Here is an 11,830-nt window from a genome sequence, read left to right on the forward strand (position 1 = left end):
GGGACTTCCCTGTTCACCTCTTTTCTGGTTCTTGCGCTGATGAGCAATTCTAACACAAACTGAAAATCACTGGAACAGCATTCAGATAAGAGTGCAGGTTGAGGAGAGCAGGGGAAGAAAGAACACTCGGGGCGCCTGGGTGGCTCAGTGGGCTAAAGCCTCTGCCTTCGGCTCACGTCATGATCTCAGGGTCCTGGGATCGAGCCCCCTATCAGGCTCTCTGCTCAGCAGGGAGCCTGCCTCTCTGCCTACTTGTGATCTCTGTCTGTCGAATAAATAAAATCTTTAAAAAAAAAAAAAAAAACTTGTCATAGGAAAGCATTCCCTATCTAACTTATCCTAGAACAGAGTCTTGTATATTCATCATAAAGGCTGAAATTTCTTTCTTTCAGAGTAGGACTATAGAAATCATTAAAATGTATAGAACTGTTGAATCAATTCTGTGGTACATCTGATACGAATATAACCTTGTATTTTAATTATACTTCAATGATTTAAAAAACAGATTTTTCAAATGACCTGCAAAAGCACTGCGGTTCCTTAGGGAGTTTCTTTTTTCTTTTTTTTTAAAGATCTTATTTGACAGAGAGATAGCACAAGTAGGCAGAGTGGTGGGCTGAGGGAGAAGGCGGCCCTCCCGGGATCATGATGTGAGCCGAAGGCAGCTGCTTAACCAGCTTAGCCCCCCAGGTGCCCTGCCTTAGGGGCGTCTCTAAAACATTCCTGGCAAGGGCTCGGCTCTTACTGCTAACTCTGCTTCAACCCCAATAGTGCTACCTGGGATTTTTTTTAGGTTTTTGAATTTTGTTTTAAGAAAAAGGGTCATCCTGATAGGATCTGAAGCATTCTTACGCTTTTCTAATGGTTTCTATTTTACTAGTTGAGGAAACCGATCAAAAAGCAGTGACATGCCTATAACACAGGGATACATATATATGCAATACATGGCAGAAATGGGACCAGACATCCTCAATGGGGCTGAACCCTTTGACCTCCATCCCTTTACTGATGCCATCTTCCTTCCCCCTCCCCCAAAAGTTACGCACACATGTTTAGGACATAGAGAATGGCCCATCTTGTTGGCAAAGATTCTATCTTGATTGTGTCTAGCATAAGCAGAAGCAGAAGAGAACCAATGCATCCTTTGGCGTATATACCTTTCCAATGGCAACTTGCGTACTTTCCTCTTCACCAAAGGGAATCACCTGTTGACATGCCCGGAGAAGCTAGGATTCCTCAGTGGCCCGGTCTGACCCAGGCCACGTGACATCCCTTCGTGTTCAGAGGCCAGTATGGGTAGAGTTGTGATCAGGTGCTTTTGTCCTGTCTTCCAGGCCACAAGTCTGACACCCACCGCTCAGGGGGCAGAGAGCGGGGACGGTCGAAAGAGCGAAAGCATCTTCTCTCTCCCGATGTCTCCCGCTGCAACTCAGAGGAACGAGGGACCCAGGCCGACTGGGAGTCCCCGGAGCGCCAGCAGTCCAGGTCTCCCAGTGAGGGCAGGTCACAGACCCCCAACAGACCGGTGAGTATGGACAGGAAGTGGAGGCCCTGTAGAAGGACAGGGAGGGCTGGTCTGTTAACATTAAGTACAGAATGTGGGCATCCGGCACCCACACAGACCTTGGTTTCACGGGAAAATATACCCATTGTGCATGGAAAGTAGCTGCTTCCTGCTTGTAAACTCACAGAGGATATGAATTCACAGGAAACCAGATAGTTCCTCCAAGAAAGACAATAGTATCTAGAGGTCATTCCGTCTCAGTCCTCAGAAACCGAGTCACCAGTTCACCAATGCCTCAGCCAGATTTAGGAGAAAAGGATCATTTTTAGCCAGAAAAGTTTCTTTGACCAGTTGCATGACCCTTAGCCCCAGTTCCAGTGGTGGTTCATCTCTCAGTGCAGGATTTATCATTTGGATCAGTTCAACCTCATTTACCTAGCTTCCAGCCATCCCAAGAAGAAGACCCCCTTCTCCTTCCAGCCCCTGCCTAAGAAATCACTACCAGAGCTACAGGAAACATTGTCTCGACTTGCTTTCCTCTTCCCTCCCCAGCCCGAACTCTCATCAAGGCTTGGGAGTCCCGCTGGGAGACCCCCTCACCAAGCAGTGAGCAGAGGGGAGGAGGGTCTACCACAGTAGACTTTAGAAGCAGTTGAGAAGTTTCTTCTAGAGCAGTGGCTTGCAAATTTTAGTGAACAGAATCACAAAAGCTTGTTTTAACTGCATATTCCCGACCTAGAGGGCTCTTCTTCAGTAGTGAGACCAGCTAGAAAGGGAAAAGCAGAAATCTGCGGTTGAAAGGATCCCTCCTTCCCCAGGAGCTTCTGAGCGGGTGGTTCCTAGGTCACACATACCTTGAGAAACACCTTCCGGAAAGCTCGGTTACCAGCGCTGGGCTCAGGGACCCTTGGGTCCAGGTAAGCAGGTCAAGTATGGCCTGAAGCAGCGACTGAGCATGTGGTTGGAGAAGCTGAGTTAACCTCTACCAGCCACTTAGGACATGAAGGCAAAGTGGAGACGAGGGAAGGTAGCTGTCATTCCCTCAGATCCACTTCCCAGGAAAGATTTCCCAGTCAGCAACCCCTTAGCATCCATTCACCTTCTGTGTAGCTGTCTTTCTCCGAAGTGGCAAGGCTTTCTTTCACTGTGCCCCTTGTTACGTACATAGAGCTTCCCGATCCTTGCTCCTGTAAGTGTTTTCTCCGTGGTCCCGCTGCGCCGGGGAGCATGTTAGATATGTAGGGTCTCAGCCCAGACCTGCCAAGTCTGCCGCTGCAGTTGACATTCACGTGTCCTGGTCTCTACGGTGGAGACGCCTCCATCTCCTTCCATCCCTCCTTCCCAAGTGGAGGGGACCCCCAGCTCAGTCCTCCCTCTCCCAGGCTCCAAGGGTGCTCAGGCAGGAGGCTTAGGGCCCTTAAGAGGACCCCAGGTGGGGATCAGGCTGGGCACCGTCTAACCTGCCATATTTGTTCCACCTCGCAGGGCACAGGTTCCCTGAGTGAAAGCTCCATCCCCTCCGTCTCTGACACCAGCACCCCAAGACGAAGTCGGCGGCAGCTCCCACCGGTCCCCCCCAAGCCTCGGCCCCTCCTCTCCTACAGCTCCCTTCTGCGCCACACCGGGAGCATCTCTCCGCCAGCGGACGGGAGCGAGGGCGGCTCCCCGCTGGCCTCGCAGGCGCTGGAGAGCACGGAGGCCAGCCTGGTGGAGTCTTCCAGCTGCCGGCACACCCCGCAGGGCCAGCACCCCTCCCCACAGCGCTACATCTCCGAGCCCTACCTGGCCCTGCACGAAGACTCCCACGCCTCGGACTGCGGCGAGGAGGAGACGCTCACCTTCGAAGCCGCCGTGGCCACCAGCCTGGGCCGCTCCAACACCATCGGCTCCGCCCCGCCACTGCGGCACAGCTGGCAGATGCCCAACGGGCACTATCGGCGGCGGCGGCGTGGGGGGCCCGGGCCGGGCGTCATGTGTGGGGCTGTCAGCGACCTCCTGAGTGACACGGAAGAAGACGACAAGTGCTAGAGGCTGCTCCCCCCTCCGATGCATGCTCTTCTCTCACCCGGAGAAAACCAAGACCGAGTCGGGAAGCCAGTGCTGCCCGGGGGGGAGGAGGAGGGAGGAGGAAGGCAGAAGGACACCGCGCATCATCAGCCAAGAGGAACGGAAGGGACGGAAGGAAAACCCGTGGGACCCACCAAACTGCTTTACTTCCCTGTGCAAGATGGGCCCTGCCCAAAGTCCTGCCTCCTGCTGGGGAAAGGAAATTCGAGAATGTGCTGGGGGGTCTTCCCGTGGCAGGAGGGACAAGAGGATGGCTTTGCTTCCCCTTGCCCCTTCCCACTTTGCTGTCAGCCTTGGAGGGATGGAGCCGGCCCGTGTCTACTCCCATTGCCCTGAAAAGCCTGGAAAACTGGCTCTTCGCTGGGGAGTCATGGAGACCCCAGGAGTGGGATCCCCTCCCTCAGCAGCTCCTGCCGCTTGGCCAGCACCACTGCCATGGGGGGCGACCACACTAGCATCTCACGCACTCCCCCCTCGGGCTCGCTTCCGCCCGAGCGGCGCAGGCTAAGTTCCGGAGCAGTGGTCGCCAAGGGTCGGAGGCTGGGAGGGAAAAGCTGACGTGGAAGAAGGGGTCAGGGTGCTGTGGCAGCAGCAGCAAGGGCTGGTCTGGGTGAGCAAAGCCATAGTCCAGCAGCCCAGACCCCGGGATCGAGGCTCAAAGAGATGGAGAGGAGGGCTGCTGGGAGGGACAGCGCGGTCTCTGAGGTCTGTAGGCTACTCAGTAGGTGCGGTGTTAGGACAGGCCGGGGAGGTCCCTCGGGCTTCGCTGAGGTGCCTGAGGCTCCAGGAAGGGGATATTTTAAAAGCATTTAACAATGCCTGTGGCCAGAACACCTGCCAGTGTGAGTGGAAGTCCAAGCTTTCTGCTGGAGCCCCGTGCTCTGCCAGGCCTTAGCCATGCCAGTGCTGGTCACAAGGGATCCTGCGGGTGGGGGAAGTGCAGTGGGGGGCACTTAAGCATGGCAGATGCTGTTTTCCAACCAGCAGAGAAGGATGTGGAACAGTCCTCAAGCTGTATCAGCACATAGGGCCGAATGTCAACCTAGACGCTGGTCCGGGAGGCAGCGGGCCTTTCTGCCAGGCAGCAAGGTCCCGAGCCAGAGGTCCAGCCTTCCCTGCCACCCCCCACCCCGAAAAGGCAGTACACATGCACCCAAGGTGGTCCTTACGTCGCCTAGTAGAGACTTCTAGAGAGGAAAGGCAGGCACATCGAATGTGAAACTTCCATGAGAAAGTCAGTCTGAGTGTGCAGAGGACCTCCTGGCAGGAGGGGTCCCTCTGCAGCTAGTTTAAGTGAAGGTCAGTTCGTCCTGAGACTTTGAAGGTGGTGAGTAAATATACCTCAGCTGAGACCTGGGCTGCTCCTCCCAGCAACATAGACTCTGATGGGGCCTCATCACCCAATGTCCTGAGCCCGGGGTCCCCGTGGCGCTGAATATTTCCAGAGGCCCAGACTAGGCTTTTCCTCTTCCCAGAGTAAGAGCTGGGCAGAAGACAGCCCGAGGCCACTGTGTCATTCTTCACCCCCCAAACTCAGAAGCACGGAGAAAGAGCCTTTCTTGGCTAATCAGTCCTCGTCTTGTATAGATTGTCCATTTGGGGAGGCACACCACTCCCCCTATCGGGTGGAAAGGTACCAACACCTCTCCTTCGTTCTTGGGTCTCCTCCCGGGGCTGGAAGGACCCGCTGGAGAAAGATGCCAGGCAGGCCCCAGCCCGGGCCTGAGATCACCATGACGAAACCCTCTCTCCGTTCTCTTCCAACCACGACAGACTTCTCCTCTGGGCAATGAGAGGGGAGTGGCTGTTATTTTTCTTAGAAGGAGCCTCTTTTTACTTCTGAAGTTTTGGGTTTGTTTTGGTCAAAAATAGAACTAAGGCATAGTTGCATCAACCCTGAAAAGCCAAATCTAACCGGGGGGCTGCAGAATCATTGCCCATGGCCCGGCCTTCTCTTCTAGATATGGATGGAGGTTCGGGCCCCACAGGCAGCCCCACAGCAAACTGGTCTCTGGGCAGGAGATGACAGAGGCAGAACAGCAGCCTCCTCCTCTCAGACCTTCTGTCCATTCACTGCCCTCTCCTGCTCACCATGTGCCCGCAACTATGGGCCAGACCAGCGTGCCCTTTACATAAGACTCAGACGCTGGGCCTTGTATTGTTTTAAAGGTTTCCTCTAACCAGTGTCATTTCATGCCAAAGTGCGGCAGTGGGCTGTTTTCTGTGCACAAAATTGTTTTCCTCCCCCCTGAGAAATGCAGCTTTCCCTGAGGACAGGCCTACACCAGGACAGCCGCTTGGAGTCAGACAGCCTATTGCCCTGTGGTGTGAGAACAGGAACGGAAGGGATCTCCTCACACTGTCTCAACAGGAGGAGGCATTTAGCCTGGCAGAGCAAGGACCAGAAATGGGATTTGCCTATAAACCACATTATGAACACTAAATTCCCTGTGCCAGGAACCCTTCCTGGACCCCTGAGCTCCTTAAACTCCTGTACACAAGAGCCTGGGGGTCTCAGATGCCATGATGTGCAGCCCTGCAGAGACAGTCCCCCCGGCCAACTGCTGGGGTGTTTCTAGAACCAGTGAACTTAGGAATCCTCACTGAATTTCCCCTGACCAAGAAACTGGGTTTCTTTTCCCTTAGCCTGCATTTACCGTTCTAGTAAGACCAAAAAATAAAAGACAGTTTTCTGTTACATCACGGAACTCAGTATCATAATCTTCTGTTTCCTTCCACCTCTTAATAAAGCTGACCTTTCCCTTTCCCTCTAATAGCTGACCAGGACATCTTTTCCCTAAGTGTCAGATGCTGCCTCTTCTCTCTCCCTTGAAAAGAGGCCCTGAGACCTGTGCTTCTCTTTGGATTAGAAAGTATGGCAGTATCTCGAGAAATGCCAGGCAAAATGGAAACCGTTAGAGATACACAGTATGATCAAACTTGAATACCACAGGTCCACTCGGAAGAATGGTTAGCTCTACAGTCAGCTTCCTTTGCTAATGTTAAGTCTTTGGCATCCCCTCCAAAGAGGGAGGGATGGAGGAAAAGAAACCAAGGTAGAGAGATGTTCTAACTAGGTCTCTGTTTAGATACTCCTCTCTTCACTTCCAGATTTCTGGTATCTCTCTCTCTCAATCCCCATGAGGGCAGAGTGCCAGCAGGCTTTCAGACACAGCGGTAGAGCTTTAGGCAAGAGACTCTGTGAGCCAAAGTCAGGATAGAATTATCTACACTATGAAGAGATGGTACCTTTGAGCATCTCCCCACCTTCTGCCCCACCAGGGTTGACATAAGCCATGAACACGACTGCCCAAAATGGGTCTGTCCACTCTTCTAGCTGAAGAATATTTCTACTCTGGGCTTCACTTCCCCCACTTGACATCCCTATGGGGTACTGAGATCACTGATAACATTTCTCTGAAGCTGAAATCCAGATGTTCTGGATTAGACGGTCTCTTGACTCTGGGACCATAAAAAGCCCCATATTCCACCATTCAGCCAATGTCTGCTTTCCATACACATACCTATCTCTCCTCTGGCCTTTGTGATGAGCCTCAGTGGCTCCTGCCTTCTGTTCTTTCATCCCAGCCCTTGTTTTGCTGCATGGTATCATTGACTTACCTCCTGAGATGTTTTAAATCCACCCAGTCCAAGCTTATTTGCTGATCTGCCTGCCTCTGCTGGTGGGGAACACATCATTCTCTTAAAAATAGCTGGGAACTCACCAGTAATATTCACAAAGTGATCGGAAACAGTATCGGGTGAAGTACTATCTCAGTGAGTGGGGCGTAGGAAATGTCTGCATACTCCATGAAAGCCCACTTCAGGGGAATTAGGTCGCTCCTGGCTTAATGGAACAGAATTTAATAATTGTGGGTTTTTTAAAAGAAAGTTCTCAGTTTTCCATTACATCCTATTTCCGAAGCCTGATCTGAGTGTCACATTTTTGGACAGAGTCTTCGTACAGTGGGTTGAGCCAGGAGTAAGCCGAGGTTCTTTAATTTCTCAGCCTAGCTATAATAAATATGATGAGGTTGTAATACAAAAAGGCATATGTGTAATAGGAAGCCAATGATCATCTACTTTGCTGGGATTTTGTGAGACTTGCAGGTTAAGGAATTTTCACCCTATTTTTATCATTTGCATGTTTGCTATGTTTTGGTATGCAAAGGCCTGGTACCAGTGTGCACAAAGAGTCCCGGTGAGGAGAGGCATTTCCATGCCCTCGGCTAGCCTCTTCCTCACCAGATTCTCCCTTCCTGTCCATTCTTCCTTCCTGGATTCCCAGACACTGACCCCTGTCCAAGAGGTGCAGGTGAGGCAAGAAAAAAGAGAGAAGTGGGCCCCCTGCACATGGCCAGTCAGAGCATGATGGTTTAACTCCAGACAGGGACCCCCCTGAGGAACCAGGTCTAGGTTTGGATAAAGAGCTCTCCACACAGAGACTCTTATTTTAACAAAAGCCACACAGAATTAACTCAGGACGTAGGACCTAACCTTGGCATGATGTGATCAGAAGAGAGGCCACCTTAATGAGCACTGCCTGTACCCACAGCTCTTTCTGACTTTTGTTCTTTCTTTGGTGAACCGCCCTGTGGACTGTAGCCTTTTACTCTAACAGAGGTCCAGCTGCTGACTTTGCTGGTTGCAGCCCCGGGCTCAGCTGCAGACATGCTGGGGTGATCTGTCAGTCATCACGGGCTGTCATTCAGTCAGTCAGAAGAACACAGACGTATCGCTGGGGTGGGATTGGGATGTGACAAAAGACTAGGAATAGAAAACGCTGTCTTTGGATTCTGATAGCTGTATTTTTCTTACCTTAAATCCTTTCTGCTTTGACCCTCTGAGGTTAGGCATCCCGGGGAAATCACTCCAAGCCAAAGATAACAGATTCATAGATTGTCCCTACCGACACAAAGGGCCTGGAAAGCTTCCCTTAACAAAACTCAAGTCAGTTGGTTGAGAAATTTGAATGAGACTCACAGCAGAAGCAAGTGGACGGCTGGGCTATCTCCAAACTGCCCTTCTGTTTCGGTCGTCATTTTCCTTCCAATCTCTTCCATCGTGCTAAAATAAAGAAATAAATAGTTAAATAACTAAAATTTTTTTAAATGGGTGTGGGGGTGGTCCTAGCGACTCAACCTGAATGCAAAAATATTTTATAATAAGCCATGCCACTATGTAAATACAGGATTGAGGTTCGAATTCTTATTTCTGGGAGTATGAAAGAGTTGAGAAGATCTGATTTTTAAAAAATGGTAAGGGGAATCTATGTTTATTTTTATTTGTGATCTTTTTGTTTGGATGTTTTTGTCACAGACCCACTCTAAAATAGCAATGAAGGATAAATGTGTGCTCTGCAGTGTTACTGAATCACCTTCTAATTAATTTTCATCAAAATTAATCTATTTGAGTCAAAAATCTGACGTGATATGGTAACAATTTCATCTTCTCCCTCTGGTAGTTTTTGGTTTTGTTTTGTTTTGTTTTGTTTTTTTGGTTTTGTCTTTCTTCTTCTAAGTCAGCCTCTGTCTCTTGTTTCTAAGGACTTAAAATATAACTTAGATTAACATAAAACAGTCTGAAAACTTAAGTGAAAGCCAAGGAAATAATAGAATGGGTATAGATTTTTTTCTGGGTATCTTTAACCAATAAATACAAAGTTTATGTCTCAAGAAGGTATAATTTTCAAGAGCATGGTGATCTGGTAACTGAAAATCATTGGGAGTCAAAAATAATTCTATCCCAGCCTTCTGTACTTGTGCCTTGGCAAGGTATTACATCTGCGTGCTTTATTTCCCTTATTAGGAAAACTGACGTACTAATGCTTGGCTAATTCATGGGTGTGTCAGGTGTTTATAAATCAATTAGTATCACATCATTTAACGTACTTAGACTCCACAAATCGTCTTAGAAAGACCTCCTCTCCTTATATCCCACTAAGGACCTATGAAATTCTTGGCATTGCTATATACATTCCATTTTGGGGGAGAAACTTCATGTCTAATGGAACCTGAATCCCAGATATGCTTTAATTTCAACTGCTATTGTTCCCATTTTTCCCTTCCGCTTCTTTTTTGCTCTCTAATTAAAAAAAGATCAAGATTTTTTTTTTCTTAAATGCAGGAAAGAAGTTGCGTTTTCATGATCAAAGCTCCTGGTATCTTTTTGTGGACACTTATGCCAGTCTTAGATAAATAACCATTCTCTAATGCTTGGGATCCTCACGAAGATCTCTTTCCCACCCCAGCATTGAAACAGGAGTCTTTTCTGTCTCTCTTTGCTCTACCAGTTTGTCAGAAAGAAGGGATTGCTCTCTCCATTCTGGAACCAGATCTGTAGAATCTGTACCAGGTACTACCACTTCCTTCTCAATTCACTCAGAGGTAGGCCCCCAAATTGAAAGGGTACTAAATCACAGCTGCCAAATCCAAATTTGACCTTATCTGGTGACTCAATTTTCTTTACAGTAGTCTGATTTCCTATAGTGATGGCCTGTACCACACAGGAACCTACTGCCCAAGGGAAGTCTTTTAGAAATCCATATAAGGGATGTGCAGGAAAAACACACTCCAAAATTTCAAAGTGCCATTAAACCAATTTAAAAAAAATAAGGGTAATATGAACTGAGGGCTAAACAATGTAATCTAACTGCCAATTAAAGTATACAGTAGTTCTGGTCTTAGCTACATTTGATATGGAATTATATCACATTAAGCAGATCCCAGCAGATTTAGTAAAAACATAGGCATTCAATTTTAACGGCTACCAATGGGGATATATACTTAGCCTGCAGGCCAAACTTCAATCAGTGTTTTTCTATCCTGGTGTTTTGTGAACAAGCCAAAATTTCTACAAAGCCACCCTAAGTGCTGCAATTACAGAGGAACCCCCCTCTTGGTGATATCAGAGAACAGTCCAATTCCACTCAAATTGAGTCCAAAATTTGGAACTTGTCCAGAAAAAACAAATGGAGGAGAAAAATCTGATGCACCAAGCCGACTTGGCATTTTTGTAGCTGGGACAACGTAGGCAGAGGCTAGGAAGACAAGCTATAGGACAAAGACAAAGTTGAGGTGGAAAACATCAGCTAGTCCCAGGAAACGAAGCTCCATGACTCGAGATAGTCTCTTACACTAGATCATGGATATACTTGTTAGCATGATACTGGATTCAGAACAGTTGTTCCTGCTAAGCTCACCAAAGGCAGTGGATTTGAAGGCTTCGGAGGATTAATAGAGCCCTGAACAAATTTTCCAGACCTGGGAGATGGAGAGAAAGGAGGTTCGTCCTTTAAAGCAACCTGAAGACAATCTCTGTGACTCTAGCAACTCTTCAATATAGTAGTGCCAATAATGGAGAGATTTCACTGGTCTTCCTGGTAGTACAAGTGCCACGGGAGGGGAAAGGGGTGGTGAGTGGGACAGACGATGAGCTTTATCAGGAAGAGAATTCAAACTATGAAGGGTGCACCGGTACTAGTCTCAAAGGATATCATTGCAAAAGTGTAAACCAACGGGTGTCCAGGCCATGCCCTCTGTCCTTTGGGACCTAAGGTCAGGCCATTCCCACCTTGATTTTACTCTTAGAGGAGGAGCGTGTAAGATGGTATCAAGAGAGAAATTGGGTGCTCTGCTTTAGGCTGTTAAAAATGCCACCTGCATTACAAAACACATGTGAGTCAAGACGCTTGAGACACTTCCTCATAGGCAGCATCCACTGTGGGGTGCCGACCTGACACCCCTTCAGGAATGGTGTTTAAATGGCAGCCAGTGCTGGCCTGCCCAGAGTATCGGTGCATCTTTCCTAAAGCCAGAGTTCAGCACTGCATGTTGACCAGGTGGATATCCTGTAATATAAATGCTCGTTTGGATCCAAAAGGAAAATTATTAAAAATAAAAGAAAGATGAACAACTTTAATGTTTTTTTTGGGGGGTGGTCAAAGAAAAGAATAAATAAAACCTTGTTGTAAAGAATTAATCAGCCTGACTCCCCTCACTCACTCTGTTTCTTTGGTCCCTAAAAAGGGAGGTCTCGGGAGGGAAGCCTCACCAGAGCTCTCTGGGTAGGAGAGTAGTGGGTCCTGCAGTGGGATGACATCTGCTCAGCCCAGCTAGTCAGGAGGAGTTCCCTAGTTTCAAAGTTTCAAGGACACCCTGTCCCTAAAAGATTTTCTTTTCTTAAAAAGTATTATCTTGGAAGAGACAACAACAGCAACAAAAATAGGCTCGACAAGCAGCTTCCCTGAACAAGTTATTT

At 48.7% G+C, this 11,830-nt stretch overlaps 1 protein-coding gene across 8 annotated transcripts in view; it reads left to right on the forward strand.

The window, feature by feature from the left end:
• Positions 1–11,542, forward strand: part of CACNA1E (calcium voltage-gated channel subunit alpha1 E) — a 507,516-nt gene extending 495,974 nt beyond the window's left edge. For all 8 annotated transcript variants that reach the window (XM_045074304.1, XM_045074298.1, XM_045074302.1 and 5 more), the window contains 2 exons: positions 1,335–1,525; positions 2,990–11,542. In XM_045074304.1, the coding sequence (XP_044930239.1) occupies positions 1,335–1,525; positions 2,990–3,532 (734 nt within the window). In that variant the 3' untranslated portion in view covers positions 3,533–11,542. The remainder of the gene's footprint in view (positions 1–1,334; positions 1,526–2,989) is intronic.
• Positions 11,543–11,830: the final 288 nt, after the last annotated feature.

Source organism: Mustela putorius, unplaced genomic scaffold, assembly GCF_011764305.1.
Source record: "Mustela putorius furo isolate JIRA1106 unplaced genomic scaffold, ASM1176430v1.1 tig00537335_pilon_pilon_pilon, whole genome shotgun sequence".
NCBI classification, from domain to species: domain Eukaryota; kingdom Metazoa; phylum Chordata; class Mammalia; order Carnivora; family Mustelidae; genus Mustela; species Mustela putorius.